Source organism: Oryctolagus cuniculus, chromosome 16, assembly GCF_964237555.1.
Source record: "Oryctolagus cuniculus chromosome 16, mOryCun1.1, whole genome shotgun sequence".
NCBI classification, from domain to species: Eukaryota; Metazoa; Chordata; class Mammalia; order Lagomorpha; family Leporidae; genus Oryctolagus; species Oryctolagus cuniculus.
The window spans coordinates 67,118,367-67,136,131 of record NC_091447.1 but is presented as its reverse complement, the minus strand read 5'-3'; the positions used below and the strand labels follow the sequence as shown (position 1 = coordinate 67,136,131).

At 59.6% G+C, this 17,765-nt stretch overlaps 1 protein-coding gene across 2 annotated transcripts; it reads right to left on the bottom strand.

The window, feature by feature from the left end:
- Positions 1–10,251: 10,251 nt before the first annotated feature.
- S1PR2 (sphingosine-1-phosphate receptor 2) lies at positions 10,252–17,050 on the bottom strand. Of its 2 annotated transcripts, XM_008250738.4 has the most exons (2): positions 16,860–17,050; positions 10,252–12,578 (listed from the first exon to the last, which is right to left on the bottom strand). In XM_008250738.4, exon 2 carries the CDS (start codon positions 12,534–12,536, stop codon positions 11,475–11,477), a length of 1,062 nt encoding a protein of 353 aa, XP_008248960.1. In that variant the 5' UTR covers positions 12,537–12,578; positions 16,860–17,050; the 3' UTR covers positions 10,252–11,474.
- Between the last annotated feature and the right edge of the window lie 715 nt (positions 17,051–17,765).

Below are 17,765 nucleotides of genomic sequence, written 5' to 3'. Positions count from 1 at the left end.
TCCTAATTCACACGCTGGCAGGTAGTAGGTGATGGCTCTAATCCCCAGCCTCCAGCTACCCATGTGGGAGATCGATTGGATTGAGTTTCTGGCTCCTGGTTTTGATCTAGCCCAACCCCCAGCTCTTGCAAGCCTTTGGAAAGTGAACCAGCAGGTGGAGGATTTTTTTTCTCCCTCCAGTTCTGCCTTTCTAGTACATATTTAAATAACTTGACAAAGTAAGACAAAGAGGCCCTTGGGCTTGAGCCACCTGCTTTCTCAGGCCACATTCCAGCCTCCCCTGGAGGGCCACTCTCCGCTGAGACCAGGCAAGGTCCCGGTGTCAGCCAGCCAGCCCAAAGAACAAAGGCCATGCGCGCCAGAGGGATGGCTGCGTGTCCTGAGCCCAGAAAGCTGAGTCACCGCCAATCACCGGCCCTGAGCCTGTGTCGGCACCAGGCCCCTTGGAGGCAGCACGTAGGAGCTCAACAGGGACATTTGTCACTGTCACCTTGCGTGGGCCTCAGACTGTCTAGGAGCAAGTGACTTGCCCAAAGCAGGCATCAGATCTGGGGATGCCCCAGTCCTCCGGAATGTGCTGGGCGGGGCCGCCTGCCTCTGCGGGGCCCCTGGATCAGGTGCAGGTTTTCTTTTTGGATCTTCCCTCCAAGAGCACTGGAGTCAGGCCCCTGAGCTGCCCTTCTAAGGCCCCTCAGCTTTCTCCTACCTGGGCTGCCCCTCGGCCCTCTCCCCAGTCTATCCTCCACTCGGCAGGCCAAGCAAACTTCCCGTAACTCAAGTCAGATCCTGCCACTTCCTCTCTACCTCATTGAATGCACCTGAACAGCTTCCCAGCCCGCTCAAGGTCAACCCAACCCCCTAGCCCAGCCTAACAAGGCCCCAACAATGCGCTCCCAGAACTCAAGTTCAAGTTCATAAAAGACAGGCCACCCCGTTCTGAGGACGCGGACAAAAGAGGATTTCCACACAGCCTGGCTCTTGCAGACGTCTCTTCAAGTTCGTTATTAGTCATCGGGAATGCAAAACAAAAGCTCACAGCAATGTCACGGATGAACTGGGACGACGCCACAGAACAAAGACCAGAACTCATCTTGGTTGCTTACGGGGGTGGGGTGGGGTCCCAGACAGCACAGCCACCCTGCGAAGTCCCTCGGCGGTGGCTACTCAAGCTCCAAGTCCTCTCGCCCTCACACTCAACCTGGAACTTTGCTTATCTTCTCACAAAAGCACGAACAAAAATATTTATAGTCACTTACCCACAACGTCACCAACAATACAACAGACAGTTACCAACCCACACAATGCAACGCTATACCCAGGGGTCACGATTTTTCAGTAGGAGCCAGTGTTGTGGTGCAGAGGGGTAGTGCACTGTCTGCCATCCCCTATAAGCAGCGGTTCGAGTCCCAGCTGCTCCACTTCTGCTCCAGCTCCCCACTAATGCAACTGAGAAAGCAGCAGAGGATGGCCCAAGGTGCTTGAGCCCCTGCACCCACGTGGGAGACCCAGCTGGAGTTTCTGGATCCTGGTTTCAGCCTGGTCCAAGCCTGGCCGTTGGGGCCATTTGGGGAAGGAGTTGCAGAGAGAGGTAGAGACACAGAGAGAAGTCTTCCATCTGTCGCTTTACTCCCCAAATAGCAATGGCTGGAGCCGAGTCAATCTGAAGCCCAGAGCCAGAAGCTTCTTCCAGGTCCCCCGTGTGGGTGCAGGAACCCAAGCACCCGGGCCATCCCCACCTGCTTTCCCAGGAGCATTAGCAGGGAGCTGGATCACAAGGGGAACAGCTGGGACTCAAACCGGCACCCATATGGGATGCTGGCGGGACTTTAACCTGCTGTGCCACACCACCAGCCCCCGACAGTAAATATCTTAACATCTATAGACCCTGTAGTCTTTGTTTGTTTGTTTTTTGGACAGGCAGAGTGGACAGTGAGAGAGAGAGAGACAGAGAGAAAGGTCTTCCTTTTGCCGTTGGTTCACCCTCCAATGGCCACTGCAGCTGGCGCACCCCGCCTATCCGAAGGCAGGAGCCAGGAGCCAGGTGCTTCTCCTGGTCTCCCATGGGGTACAGGGCCCAAGGACTTGGGCCATCCTCCACTGCACTCCCTGGCCACAGCAGAGAGCTGGACGGGAAGAGGGGCAACGGGGACAGAACCCGGCGCCTCAACCGGGACTAGAACCCGGTGTGCAGGCACCGCAAGGCGGAGGATTAGCCTAGTGAGCCACGGCGCCGGCCTAAAACAAATCTTAAAAAAGGAACTACAGGCAATGACTAGATGCTCTGTGGGGCTGTGCACCAATAAAACTTTATTCACAGACCCCCAAAAACGAAGCTTCCTAACTTTCCCACATGTCACAAAGGGGTATTAAAAACGAGCAGGACTGTTCTCAGCATTCGGTCCCCATGAAAACAGACGGTGGAGCACACCGGGGCCGAGGACTGGCGTGGAGGAACACTGATGGACAGCGTGGAGAACCAGCACACTAACTCCGTGCAAAGACCCAGGCAAGCCGCCACAGCATCACACCCGCAGACCCCACAGCGCCCACCGCAGAATCCTGATTAGGCAAGCCCCTAGGACACCTCTGCCCACCTCCCTTCCTCTCGGGCCCTCACACCCTGCCTTGCTCCCCTTGGTTCTCTGCAGCCTTCTCCCACCTCCCCGGGGCCCATGGCCACGACCCACGACAGCCAGCAGCAGACCGCAGGGAAAAAGAGCAGTCGGAACTCACAGAATCGCCAGCCGCCTGGAGAGCGTCGTAACAGGCGTTGTAACAGGCACAGCATCCGCTCCTGAGCTGCAAACAAGTGCTTGGGTGCCTGGCCCCGTGGGGCTGCATATAAGGACCTGGATGGCCTTGGCCGTGAAGCCAGAGGGTTTCCACGTGAGGAGCCCCTCCCCTGAAAGGACAGCCAATTAACCAGTCGCAGCTGATTCTGCAGCACTCACACCACCTGGCCGAGAGAGGGGGCGCGAGAATCTCCAATCAGGTCATCAGAGACATCTCTAGAAGCTCCCAGCTGCTCTCCTAGTCTCCGTTGAGGAACCTGAGTCACTTAAGCACCTAGAGAGAACCTGGAAGGCACCCACGTCATTTAGCGGAGAATTTATCAACCTGTGCACGGCCAACACGTGGGGACCGAATGACCCTGTATCATGCACCTGTCCGGCACGTGCAGGGTGCTGTGCCACGTCCCTCTCCTCCCTCCAGGCCAGACAGCCAAAAATGTCCCCAGGCATCGCCAGTTGTCCCCTTGGGGACAGAATCACGTTGTAGGGGAACCATTGACTGTAGCACACGGAAATGACATTCTGTCAAGCACCCAAGTCTTGCCCTAACCACAGTGATCTTGGGTGCTTCCCTTGCAACCTAAACACAACCCCAAAACATAGGGCCCGCATTGTGGCACAGCGGGTAAAGCCACCGCCTGCGACGCCGGTATCCCATATCGGAGCGCCAGTTCAAGACCCGGCTGCTCTACTTCCAATCCAGATCCCTGCTAACATGCCTGGAAAAGTAGTGGAAGGTGGACCAAGTGCTTGGACACCTGCGACCCACATGGGAGACCTGGATGGAGCTCCTGGCTCCTGCATTCCGCCTGGTCCAGACCTGGCTGTTGGGGCCATTTGGGAAGTGAACCAGTGGGTGGAAGATTCTCTCTCTCTCTCTCTCTCTCTCTCTCTCTCTCTCTCTCTCTCAATCTGGCACTCTTTCAAATAAATAAATAAACCTTTAAGTAAATACAAATTTTTGGGCCGGCGCCGTAGCTCACTAGGCTAATCCTCCGCCTAGCGGCGCCGGCACACTGGGTTCTAGTCCCGGTTGGGGCGCCGGATTCTGTCCCGGTTGCCCCTCTTCCAGGCCAGCTCTCTGCTGTGGCCCGGGAGTGCAGTGGAGGATGGCCCAGGTGCTTGGGCCCTGCACCCCATGGGAGACCAGGAGAAGCACCTGGCTCCTGGCTCCTGCCATCGGATCAGCGCGGTGTGCCGGCCGCAGTGCGCCGGCCGCGCCGGCCATTGGAGGGTGAACCAACGGCAAAGGAAGACCTTTCTCTCTGTCTCTCTCTCTCACTGTCCACTCTGCCTGTCAAAAAAAAAAAAAAAAAAAAGTAAATACAAATTTTTTTTAAAAGGTCAATGCCAGTCATGGATGCGTTGCATGAGAAGCAGTGTGGAGGGAAAACAGCCTTGGGTCCTGGATTCAAATTCTCTGGGCCCTGGCAGGGGCCCCCTGGAAGCTGTATTTTTCCCACAGGCTCCCTATTTGTGTGTGTGTGTGTGTGTGTGTGTGTTTAAAAATTTATTTATTTTACTTGAAATTCAGAGTTACATAGAGAAAAGAGAGAGAGAGAAAGGTCTTCCATCCACTGGTTCACTCCTCAATTGGCCACAATGGCCGGAGTTATGCCAATCCGAAGCCAGGAGCCAGGAGCTTCCGCTGGGTCTCCCACGCAGGTGCAGGGGCCCAAGCACTTGGGCCATCCTCCACTGCTTTCCCAGGCCACAGCAGAGAGCTGGATGGGAAGTGGAGCAGCAGGGACTTGAGCCAGCACCCCTGTGGGATGCCAGCTCTGCAGGCGGTGGTTTTACCTGCTACGCCACAGTGCCAGCCCCTTGTGTGTGTTTAAGAAGCTTTTTTTTTCTTCTTAAGCTTTTGATTTCCTTTTGACTTTTAGTATGAGGAAGTTCGAATAAAAGATTACTGTGTGTAGCAGTATTCATCCCTTTTTATGGCTGAATGGGATGCCATTGTCGGAACACGAGACATTTTGTTTATTCGTGAAAGAATTACAGAGAGAGAGAGAGAGAGAGGGAGAGAGAGAGATCAATCTTGTATCTCTGTCATCCTCTGGTTAACTCCTCAAATGGCCTCAGCAGGCTAAACCCAGGAGCCAGGAGCTTCTTCTGGGTCTCCCATGCAGGTGCAGGGGCCCAAGCACTTGGCCCATCCTCCACTGCTTTCCCAGGCCACAGCAGAGAGCTGGATCAGAAGTGGAGCAGCCGGGACTCGAACCCCATCACATCCTGTATCAGAGCGCCGCTTCGAGTCCTGGCTGCTCTGCTTCTGCTCCAACTCTCTGCTGATGCGCCTGGGAAGGCAGCGGGTAATGGCTCAAGTACCCGAGTCCTTGCCAGGCGTGTGGGAGACCCCGAGGGGTCCCTGGCTCCTGGCTTTGGTTTGACCCAAATCCAGCAGCTGCAGCCATTTGTGGAGTGAACCAATAGGTGGACGTTCCCTTTTTCTCTCTTGTTGCCTCTCTGCCTTTCAAACAAATGAATGAATACATCTTTATTTTTTTTTTTTTTAAAGAAATTGGGGCCGGCATTGTGGCATAGTGGATGGAGGTGCCACCTGCGAATCCAGGAGCCAGGAGCGTCTTCCGGGTCTGCCCTGTGGATGCAGGGGCCCAAGCACTTCTACTGCTTCCCCAGGCCCAGCGGCAGGGAGCTGGATCGGAAGCGGAGCAGCTCGGACTGGAACCAGAGCCGCAGTGTGGGATGCTGGCGCCACAGTTGGTGGCTTAACCTCTGTACCAAACACGCACACAAACTTCGAAGACTCCCTTGTGTGTTTTCATTTCTCGTAGGCCAATACCTGGAATTAAATTGCTGCTCTTTTGCAAGTCACATTTGCCTTTGGGGAAACTGCCCCTTTTCCCAAGTTGCTTTCCCCACATTGCCTCAGGGGCTACGATTATTAACAGACCCATTTTACAGATGGCAAAACTGAGAGTTGTCAGGCAGCCTGGCCAAGGGCGCTTGGCTGTCCCGCGTTGGATTTGAGATTCAAATCTGGCTTTTCTAGCATCACAGAACGCACCCTTCACACCACAGTCGGCGCCAAGATGAATCACGTCTGGCCAGCTTCATTTCCCTTTTCTGTCAGATGGAACTATCCCTTGACAAAACACTCCGGGAAAGATGGTGGACATTGGCCGTTTGAATTTTGGGAAAGTACAGGGGGGTTTTCAAAGTTCATGAGCAACGGGTATTCGGCCCAGCAGTTAAGACACCTCTTCGGGACGCCCACATGGAGCACCTGGTTCAAGTCTTTCCATGCCTCCGATCCAGCTCCCTGCTAATGCGTCCAGCACGTGATGGCCCACCCACGTGAGAAACCAGGGTTCCTGGCTTTGGCCTGGCCCAGTGCTGGCTGTTATAGGCAGATGGCATCCCCCAGGCCCATGAGCAGTGAGCTGGATTGGAAGCAAAACAGCTGGGACTCGAACCCATGCCTCAGTATGGGACGGCAGCATTGGGAACCGCGGCTTAACCAGCCATACCACGCTGGCTGCGACCGGTCACTTCCGGGGTCCTCTAGCCAAAACGTCACAGCCTGAAACCCCTTAGAAGGAAGTATCAGACAGACCCAAGTGGAGAGACGTGCTACCGCTTACCCACCTGTATTTCTCAAAAAAGTGTCAAAGTCACAAAAACCAAAGACGAGCTCAGAAAACGTGCTGGGCCAAAGAGACTAAGCCGACAACCGCTTGTCACCCGTGAGCTGCGATGTCCTTCTGCCCTTCAGGTCCGCGGTGGACCTGAAGGTGAAATTTGGTTAAGGTTTGTGGGTTCCTTGCTTCCGAAAATTTTACTGGGACCAGCGTTGTGGTTAACAGCAGGTTAAGCTGCCGCCTGCAATGCCAGCGTCCCGTATCATAGTGCCAGTTCGAGCCCCGGCTGCTTTGCTTCTGGTCCAGTTCCCTGCTAATGCACCTGGGAAGACAGCCCAAATACTTGGGCCCCTGCACCCACGTGGGAGACCCGACTGGACTTCCTGGCTCCTAGATTCTGCCTGGCCCAGTCTTGGCCGTTGCAGCCATTTGGGAAGTGAATCAGCAGATGGAAGACCTCTTTCTCTCTGTGTCTCTCTCTGCCTTTCAAGTAAATAAATAAATAAATAAATATTTTTTTATTTTTTAAAGGTTTAATTTGTTTACTTGAAAGTCAGAATTACAGAGAGGCAGAGGCAGAGAGAGAGAGAGAGAGGTCTTCCATCCGATGGTTCACTCCCCAAATGGCCGCAGCGCCGGAGCTGCGCCAATCCAAAGCCGGGAGCCAGGCGCATCCTCTGGGTCTCCCACGTGGGTGCAGGGGCCCAAAGACCTGGGCCATCTTCCACTGCTTTCTCAGGACACAGCAGAGAGCTGGATCAGAAGTGGAGCAGCCGGGACTTGAACCAGCATCCATATGGGATGCCGGCGCTGCAGGCAGAGGCTTTACCCACTACACCACAGCGCTGACCTACATAAATCTTTTTAAAACATAAGATTTTACTGAGGCCATGTAACAGAATGATGCGTTCTTAGGAAACTCCATGGAGTGTGTTCTTTCATCTTTTATACTATTTATTTTCATTTTATTTCAGAGAGAGAGAGAGGTCTTTCACCCACTGGTTCACTTCCCAGTCTCCCGCAACAGCTGGGCCTGGGCAAGGTGGAATGAAGCCAGGGGCCGGGAACCCCATCTGCGTCTCCCACGTGGGTGGCGGAGACCCAAGAACCCGAGCCATCGCTGCTGCTCCCGAGGGCACATCAGCGGGAAGCTGGAATCCGAAGCAGAGGAACCGAGTTCAGACCAAGCTCTCCGGCACGGCACGTGGGCAGCCCACGGCGTCACACACGCATCCCATAGGCGCCCAGGTTTCAGAGCTGTCAGCCAATCCGATTCTCAAACTGGGCTGTGCAGGAGAATCTGAGATGGTTGCCCTCTTCAAGGACTGCCTGAGTTCAAGTGCCAGTTCCTCTGCTCACCTAGTGCGTGCGCGCTCTCTCTCTCTCTAAGATTTATTTATTTTATTTGAAAGGCAGAGGCAGAGAGAGAGAGACAGAGAGAGACAGAGAGAGAGGTCTTCCACCTGCTGGTTCATTCCCCAATTGGCCACAATGGCTGGAGCTGTGCCGACCTGGAGCCAAGAACCAGGAGCTTCTTCCGGGTCTCCCAGTGGGTGCAGGGGCCCAAGCACCTGGGTCATCTTCTACTGCTTTCCCAGGCCACAGCAGAGAGCTGGATGGGAAGTGGAGCAGCCAGGACTCGAACCGGTGCCCCTATGGGATGCCAGCACTGCAGGTGGCAGCTTTACCCTCCAAACCACAGCGCTGGCCCCTCACCTAGTTCTTGCCCTTGCGTGGGCTACCCGATCTACTGGGGCCTTGCCTTCCTTACCTGTCAGAGGAGCGGAGGGATGATAGTGCCCACTGCCTGGGCTGGTGTGAGCATGCCAGTAGCTCTCCCAGGTAAAGTGCTCCCATCACTACCCAGGCCTCCCGTGGTCGTGTGTACAATTACTGCAATTACTCATAGCTCCAAGACGGTCTCCAAAGAATGCAGGATATGACTTACTAGGTTGTTTTAAGAGATTTATTTATTTGAAAGTGAAAGGCACAGTGACGGACAGAGAGGGAGAGAGAGAGAGACAGAAAGATCTCAAGTGCCCACAATGGCTGGAGCTGGGCCAAGCCAAAGCCAGGAACCAAGAACTCCATCCAGGTCTCCCACATGGGTGACAGGGACCCAGTCACTAGAGCCATCACCTGCCACCCCCCGCCAAGGTGTGCGGTAGCACGAAGCCAGAACTTGTGCAAGACTTGAAGTCAGGGCTTGCGACACAGGAAGTAGGTGTCGCGGGCAGCGTCTCTCCATGGCTGCACCAACCACCCGCCGTGCCACATTTTCACGTTTAATATTCAGTGTGACGGCCGTCACCTGCGTCCGGCCTTCACTGAGCACCCACTGTGTGTGGGCAGTCCAAGCAGGGCGACTGGCAGGTGCGCAGGTGCTGAGGACGGCGCGCGCCAGGGGCCATTTAAGCTGCCAGGTGAATGTCTTATTGATGAGTAAGACAGGCAGAGTCCTATCTTCCAGGCGTTCATATCTCACTGTAGGGAGATGGATAGATCAACCTGGACTATGCTGCCCGATGATAAAACAGGCAAGGGGCTAGAGGGAGGGGAGTGGTCAGGGAGGGCTCCTCCGAGGAGGCGGGTGGCATTTGCGCAGAGGCCTGAAGCATGCGGGTATTTGGGAAATGTTTACCTACCCTGGCGTGGTCAGTGCCTCCTCCCCATCCCTCTCCTCAGCCCTCAATCCCAGGTGGGGCTCCAGCCACCGAAACTCCAGGCCTGGGAGCCGGCACTGTGGCACAGCGGGTCACGCCACCGCCTGTGACGCCAGCATCCCGTGTGGGCACTAACCAGTTCCAAGTCCCGGCTGCTCCCTTCTGATCCAGCTCCCTGCTGATGGCCTGGGAAAGCAGCAGCAAACGGCCCAAGTGCTTGGGCCCCTGCACCCGCATGGGAGACCCGGATGGAGCTCCAGGCACCCGGCTTGCAGTCATCCAAGGTATGAACCAGCAGATGGAAGATTACTTTCTCTGTGTGTCTCTTATCTCTCCCTAACTCTGCCTTTTGAAACAAATATGTCTTTAAGAAGCAGAAGGCAACTCCAGGCCTGTCTTTAAGTTTTCTGCTGAGCCTGTGCCTCCGGGGAAGGGGATTCGTCACCTACCCGCAGCTGCATCTTATCTGGGCTCTTCCTGGTCCTGGGTGAGGTTTTGGTCCCTCCCTTCTACAGCCCAGAGGGGGATGAGGGGCCTCTCTCCAGCCAGCCGGCTGGATAGGAATCTAGATGGGCAGGTGCTGCTGCGGCTGGCGTTGCGTGACCCTGAGTGGGGTTGCTTAACCTCTCTGAACCCACTTCTCCATTAGGGCGCTTTTTTTTTTTTCAGGTTTTCATTTATTTGAAAGGCAGAGTGACAGAGAGGGAGAGACAGAGAGGTCTCCCATCCACTGGCTCAGTCCCCGAATGACCACAACAGCTGGAGCTGGCCACCAGGCCAAAGCCAAGAGTGGGTCTCCCACAAGGGTGGCAGGAACTCAAGCACTTGGGCATCCCTGCTGCCCCCCAGGTGCTTTGGGGAACCTGCACCCCAGGAGGCATCTAGGCCCACGGGAGCCCCCCTCCAGCTCCCTGGGAGACAGACATAACTGGGAGGGAAAAGGGGCCTCGGGTCTAATTAGTCCCTGGGAAGGGCGGGCCAAGGCTGACAGCTGCCCCAGGGGCAGGGTCACCATCCACCCCGGTGATCCTGGCTCAGGAAGGGCTGGACGCGGGTGGCAGGGACACAGGATAGAAAGGCTGGCAAAGGATCCCGGGGCAGCCACCACCCTCCCCTGCCCCATCCCGCCCAGCCTCGGGGCACCCCCACGAGCACAGGGGCCTCCATCCCACAAAGACACCAACACCACCGCAGAGAAACCAAACCGTTTATTGGCCTGAGTCTGGGTCTCAGGGCTTGGGGGGAGTCTGGGGAGCTAGGTCTGGGGCGGGGCAAGCCTCCCCTAATTGGCTCCTTGCCCCCCCCCAACACGCAGCCTTTGCATTCTGGAGGCTGGAGTCAAGTAGCCGCGAGGCCAGCTCTCAAGAGGGGAGATAAACCGGTAGTTCCCCGAGAGGCCGGGCAGGGCCAGACCCCTTGCTTTGGCAGCTGTATCAGGGACATGGACACGGCGGGGAGACGGGACAGCATCCACGCTGCGGGGACACGTGGCGGGGCGAGGTCACAGATGCCATGCACAGGCACACGCACACACGTGTGTACACACACACACACACACACACACGGACGCACATAAATATATTTGTACCGCAACGTCCCTTCCATCCATCCACAGGATTTAGCCAAGTCCTGCCGCGGCAGGAGAGGGGAACAGCGCCCCCAGGAGGCATCCTTGGCCATGACCCCACCCCCTTGCAAGGAGGCACAGCGGGCTCAAGGCTGCCCTGCCTTTGGGGGATCTGGTACCTGGGTTGGGTGGAAGGTGTGGAGGTGGGCACCTGCGGGGGTGGGGGTGGCTGTTTGGGGGTGAGGGTCCTGTACAAACATCTCCCTCCCCTCCCCGATTCTTCTCAAGTTCCACCCTACCCCGCCCAGAGGCCCGAAGCCCTCCAAAGCCTCTTCAAACTGGTTTTTCCAGCCCTTGGTAATTCTTCTGCACCCCAGATAGTGCAAACGAACCAATGAGGTCTGAGAACAGGGAATGAGGCATAGCCCCCGGTCCCCTCCCCGCCAACGCCACATACCCAGTGGCATCGGAGGGGAAAGGGAAGAAGTGGCAGCTAGCGACATCCAGGGAGCTCCCGCGAGTCCTGGGGACAGCGGCTGCAAAGGAGTGGCGGGAGGGGGAGATCCAGACAGGGGAGCTGCTGCACACGGGGGCCGCTCCAACGGTTGGGAAATGTTGAAATCCTCCGTACCGAGTGGTGAACCGTGCGCCCGCCTGCTGTCACCCTGGCCCTGTACGGGTCCTTCCCCCACCCTGGGGTCGCACTCCAGGACACCACCTGCAGAGCCGCCACCTGCCAAATGTTGTGCGGGAGTCTGCAATGTGGGAGGGAGGGGCGCAAGGGGCGTGGCTTATCTGGCAGCCCCCCTCGCCCAGTTTCTGTCTGAGGTCACCCAAGGCGGCCCCCTCAGACCACCGTGTTGCCCTCCAAATACGTGGGCGACGTGGGCATGTGCACGCCCCTCTCCAGGGAGCTGGAGCTGCGGAGTGGCAGGAGGTGGTGGCCCGGGGTCCCGCTCCGCCGCCGGCCCGGCACCCCGGCCGCCCGCCGCCAGCATTGCAGCGGCCGCAGCACCTCCCGCCGCAGGTCCCGGCTGCGCCACGTGTAGATGACGGGGTTGAGCAGCGAGTTGAGGGTGGCAAAGGCAAAGAAGTACTGGGCCTTGTAGAGGACCGGACAGGCCCGGACGGGACAGGCGTAGTCCAGGAGGAGGATGCTAAAGGCCGGTAGCCAGCACACGATGAAGACGCCCAAGACGATGGTGACGGTCTTGAGCAAGGCCAGCGTCTGCGGGCCGGCCACGTCGGCGTGGCTGGAGCGGACCACGCAGTAGATGCGCACGTACAGCGCCACGATGGCCAGCAGGATGACGGAGAAGATGGTCACGACACAGAGGACGTAGGCTTTGGCGTAGAGCGGCAGGACGGTGGAGCACGCCTCCAGCTGGCCCAGGCAGTTCCAGCCGAGGATGGGCAGGCCGCCGAGGACCAGCGAGATGAACCACGAGGCGCCGATGAGCAGCAGCATGCGGCAGCTCTTGTCGCTGCCGTAGAGCTTGACCTTGGCGATGGCCACCTGCCGCTCGATGGCGATGGCCAGGAGGCTGAAGACGGAGGCGGAGAGGGTGATGAAGGCGGAGCCCTCGCGGGCGAACCACTGCACGGGGGTCAGCCCCAGCGTGACGGAGCCGGACAGCAGGGTGTTGGCCACGAAGGCCACGCCGGCCAGGAGGTCGGAGGCAGCCAGGTTGCCCAGGAACAGGTACATGGCCGAGTGGAACTTGCTGTTCCGAGCCACGGCGATGAGGACCAGTAGGTTCTCCAGGACGATGGCGCAGCACAGGACGACGATGACCGCCGAGGCCACCTGGCGTGAGGGCGTCTCCTGGGTGTCCAGCGTCTCCTTGGTGTAGTTATAGTGCTCCAGGACCTTGCTGGGATTCAGGTACTCAGAGTACAAGTTGCCCATGGTGGGGCTCAGCGGCCGGCCGAGCCCATGAGGCTGTCACAGCTGCAGAGGACGGAGAAAGAGAGAGACCGACAAGTCAGAGCCCTGGCGGCCGCCGCGCGGAGGGCTCAAGTTCAAGGTCTGGCTCCACCACGCTGCGCGCACGCGGAGTCTCGGGCTGGTCACCACCCCTCCCCAGGGTCTCAAGCTACCCCCGCCCCCAGGCATGGGACAGGCTGGTGGGGGCGGGACTCCTGCATAAGGAGCGGCCTGAGTCAGGGCGAGCTCCCCCAAGTGGCACAGAGGGTACAAAGTGGCCTTCCAGGGCCTCCCAACGATTGTTTCTCTTCCCCAGCACACACGGCAGCCTTGGGCCGCGTGCTGCCTCTGCTGACCCAGGTCAGCCAGATCCGGGCTGCCGATAGCACCCGCCACTGCCTGGGGACTGCAGGCTGAGTCGAAGCCTTGAGGCTGTGTGCGCTTCCCAGATAAGGTCTTGGGGAGACACAGGGCGGCCCCAAGACTCCAGCATCACCGAGGTCACATCATCTTGGAGGCCACGGACCTCGGAGGCCATGCAATTCACTCCAGCCTCTGCCCCGGACAGCCTCATCCATGCAGCAATGGGAGAAAAAAAACCCATTTCTCAAGACTTAGAGGAAAATGACTAAGGAGACACTGTGGACGCCTCCTAAGCGCTCAGCAAGTATTAGCTGACGTCATTGGCTTTCCTCTTCCCATGTAGGACTGGGTGCCCCTCACCCAGTCTCTAGGGATGGGGTGCTGAGGAGGCCAACCACAGCCCCAGCAGCCAGTTCTCACCAGCACCATCCGGCTCTGCCCAGGGACAGGAGGGCCCCAGGAAGGGCGGGCAGGGCGTTGGCACCCCCTCCCCACAGGATGAAATCCAGATGTGAGGCCCCTGGAACAAACAGGGTGGAGTTCTCAGCTCCCAAGTCACATCCGGTGTGGGAAAGGCTTGGGGGGGTGGAGTTGGATGGGGCAGGGGGGCGCCACCAGAGACCAGTCTGGGAGGTCCTGGACCAGGCGCGATGCGGCAGCTGCTGCTGTAGTCATGTGAGCCGTGAGGGGGCGTGCAGCCCCGCGGGGAGGGGGCCAGGCATTTGTTTCCATGAAACACTGAGTCACTGCCCCCCCCAACACCTTCAAGGAAAGCTGAAAGGTGGGGGGAGGGAGCGGGAAGATGCAGACCCCGTGACTAGCTTGGGGCAGGGGAGGGCGCAGGGGTGTCGAGGAGCCCCCCCCACAAGGAGGAAGCTCCAAGCCTTAGCTGAGGAAGGAGGGGGGCCGGCGGCAGGGAAGAGCCATTCCCGTCCCTGGAACCCGGCCTGGGAGGACCACGTGCGGGCTAGAAGCTCTGTTCCAGAAAAAGGCTGGTTCGGCCGTTCCCAGAGAGCCCGGGAGTGATGGGGGGCTTCCGGGGTTGCCCCGCCGTCCCTGTCCCCGGCCACCCGCTCCGAGGGGCGTCCTGGTCCCCGGCCCCAGGGAGGCATCTGCCCCCCTAAGGCGGAGGGACATCCGTCCTAGTTTGGGAACAGAGAAGGGCTTGTGCACGTCCTCGGGGACAGCTGCCCCGCCCTGATCGCCAACAGAGGCCCCCTTGTTTCCTGGCTGGACAGGGCCCCGAGCTGCCCTGGTGCCCTCTGCCCGCCGCAGCCGGCCCCGGGGCTGCCTTGGCCCAGGCTGCTCCGCGCGTGGGCCGCCGCCGTCGGACCGGAAACAGCCTGCACCTTGATTGGCTCCTTTTCAATCCCAGCACACTGAGCGACGTGCCTATTGGCCTGAGCTTTCCCTCCGCGGCCTCTGATTGGCCCAATGGGGAGTGCCTTAGGGATCGGGTCAGTTAGGGGCGATAGGAGCTTGGTCTTCTCTTAGGGGCCAAGTTAGAGCTATTTGGGTGTCCCTGGCCGGGAGGGGAGTGGGGTTTGAACCGCAGCCTGACAGCTGGGTCACCTCCATCAGTTGCCCATAGGCTGCCCTGGACTGCTGGGTCCCCTCCTGGCATTCCTAATTGAGGATCGAGGTCCTGGGGCAGGCCCGGAAAGCACACTGGCTGCTGGGCCAGAGGCCCAGCGTGTGTCCACGGCTGCCCCCTCCCCAGCCTGGCTTAGTGGCCAAGAGAGATTTACTGCCACTTTCTGGACAAATCAGATATGGGTTCTACTCTGGGACCCTGAGGACTGGCACACACACACCGCCCACCCCCCCACAAAGAATTCCATTCCTTGGGGTGCTGCAGTCCCACCATCTCCCCCACCACCACAGGGGGCGGGGGGCGGTGTGCAGGTCTCACCCTCCTCGCTGAGCCTTTGCTGAGGAGTGGATGGAGGCTTCTGGGAAAGAGGAAGCTGGCGGTGAGAGGCCTGCCTCGCCGGCTTCCCCGGCTCCCCCCAGCTCACCGCGGAGCCGGCCCCCTTCTTCACTTTCACCCAAGCCGTCTGGACGCTCCCTCTGGGAGGCCCGGGAGGACGCCAGTGGACTCAGAACGAGGAGGCTGTCCAGCTGCAGGGCCAGGATGGATGGGGGTGGGATGGGGGGGGGGGGGGCTGGAGGAAGGTTCAGTGGCTGCCAGGTTCCTCTCCAGCCCCTCCTGGTGCCAAAGAGAACCTGTGCTTATACTTCTTGCTGGTCACCCACATTCTCCCTGATACCATACCCCGAGCCGGGGTGGGGGCAGCTCTAGACCCTGTCTTTCTCCTGGCTTCCCTCTTTGGCTGTCACGTGCCAGGCTCCATCCCCAAGCAGCCAGGGAGAGCTTCCAAGTTAGAGCTCGCATGGCTCCCTATGGCCCCAACAGCCTAGCCGCTGCCTCCCCCAACTCCTCTCTCGCTGCCCGACCTCCCCCGCTCCCAGGCCTCCTACTCCGGTTTCCACCCCGACCTCTGAGCCTTCGCCCCCCTGTTCCTCTGACACACTCTTCCCCCATATGCCTGAATCACTGGTCTACTCCGCATCTGTCAGGTTGCACATTGAAGGCCACTTGCACGGAGGGGCCTCCCGTGTCACTCATAGCGTCTTGCCTTATTATCTTCACAGCCCGACCACAATCGGAAATTATCATGTTTTTGGTACGGTTCCTGTCTGGCTTCCACATCCCTCTGCAGGCCCTCCAGCGACCATGCAGTGTGCACGGATGGATGCATGCATGAATGCATGAACCAAGTGGCAGTGCAGACTGGAGAGGCCTCTGGGAACCCCCACCCGTGAAGCCCCGCGCGTCTCCGTGGAGACGGCCACAGCCACAGGGCCCGCCCCCTGCGCCGCACTCTCCAGTCGCTGCCGCCTTATCTGGCCGAGGAATGCGCGGTATCCACACTGGCTCACGCGCGCGCGGGGGGCTGGGGGCCGCGCCTCCTCGCTCCCGAGAGACAGCCGCGCGCGCGCGCGCGCGCGCGCGAGACCCCCCCACTCCTCCACGTCGGGGTGAACGACTCCCCCTGGATTCCGCTAGGGGGCCTGGTTCGAGATTGCCGGGACTTCTGGGGAGGGGGCGATCCCAGCGGCAGCCGTGCCACGAGCGCCTCGCCCGCGTCACGCCACGCGGAGGGCCGTGGGCTCAGCGCGTGGCGCCCCGAGCGTGTGACAAGGGCAGAGACGGAGGAGGGGGTGGAAATCCCCGAGTGAGTCAACTCGTGCAGACGAAGGGGGGCGAGGGCCAGACGTTCTGCGGGGCTCGGGACCACGCGGGGGTCTGCGCCACGCGCACCTTTCCCCAAGCCCCAACCCCAGGCCCCAAGGGAAACTAGGAGGCGGCCGGGCCACGGAGTAACCATCTCTTCCCTTCCAGAACAAAGCCACGCCCCCTCGGGAGGGGGAGGGGACCCACAACGAGGGGAAACTGAGGCACGAAGTCGGAGGTGCAGGCGTTGAGCGGCTCTGCCTTCCCCGGGGGCCCGCCCCTTGGTCTGTAGGCTCCGCGGCGCGTTGAGCCTTGCGCCCCCGCTCTGCCTCGGCTAGCCTGGAGAGGGCCCCTCCCCCAGACACAGTCCCCACCCCGCCCCCCGAACTCTGGACACACGGTCCAGCCTCCCAAAGTCTCCAACCGAAAGCGCTCGGATTCCGCCTTCTCGGCGCCAACTTCCTGCCCCGGGGGGGAGGCGGCGGGGAGCGCAGTCTGGGGGTTCGCGGCCGAGTCAGTGGAAGCCGCCCCGAGCCGTGGAGAGGGCGCGCGGTGCCCGGCCGGTCCGTGCAGCTGGGACACGGGCGGCGCGTGCGCGCCCTGATGCGCCCGGGACCCCTAGCCCGGCCTCCCAGCTCCGATCCCGCGACCTCAGGGGCCCGGGGCCCGCCCTTTCGGCCTCTCCCTCGCCGAGCGCCGCTCACCTGGCTAGGCCGGCCCGGGTCCCTACCCTGGCCGGAGAGGCCTTGGCATCTGCGTGCCCGGGGCGGCCGCGTCTGGAGCCGAGGCTGCCGGCCGGGTTCGGCGGCGTCCCGGGGCTGGGGACTAGGAACCGAAGGGGGCGGGGAAGAGCCGCCGCCTCGGCCCCCAGCTTGCCCCGCCCTGCGCTCCTCCCCTTTCCGGCGGCGGCTGCAATGAATTCCAGATGTGGCCGGCCGGCCGGGGCGCGCGCGGGGGCCGGCAGGGGCGGTTCGCAAGGGTCCCTTTGTCCGCACCCCCCACCTCTCTCTCTCGCCCTCCCGCTCCCAGCCCCCACCCGTGAGAACCGACCGGCGCGTGACGTCATGCAGTCCCGTGATGTCACGGTAGTCCTGACCAGGTAGGTGGCCTCAACCTCAAACTGTGTTGAATTTCATATGTGCCCTTGGCCTCGGACCCCGGACTGGAGGCGGGCACCGCCGCGTCCCCTGATCTCTCTTTACCCAACCAGGAGCCGCGAAGCACCTACTATGTGTTAAAGCGGTATCCACACAGCAGTGCCTACTGTGTGCCGCACTCTGTCCCTAAGACAGGATTGGCCTCTGCCCCAAAAAGACCCCAGAAATCGGGCGCTGGTGTTTGTGTGTGCAGGCACTCAGTTTGCGTGTGTATTTACCATGGATGACAGGGCTCCCAGCTTCATGGAAAATGCATATTATGGGAAAAAAAACTATGCAAGGATTTCAACTTTTTTTGCATCAAAATACTTATCGTTTATTTTCATTTGTTCACAAACTTAAAACATTTTATTTATTTGTTGTCCTTTCATTTGGGCGGGGGAGGGAGAAACAGACAGAGAGATCGTCTGTCTGCTAGTTTACCCACCAAGTGCCAGCAACAACCAGGGCTGG

Excerpts from the sequence above, each read along its gene's own strand:
- S1PR2 (XM_008250738.4), bottom strand. The coding sequence starts at position 12,536 with ATGGGCAACTTGTACTCTGAGTACCTGAATCCCAGCAAGGTCCTGGAG.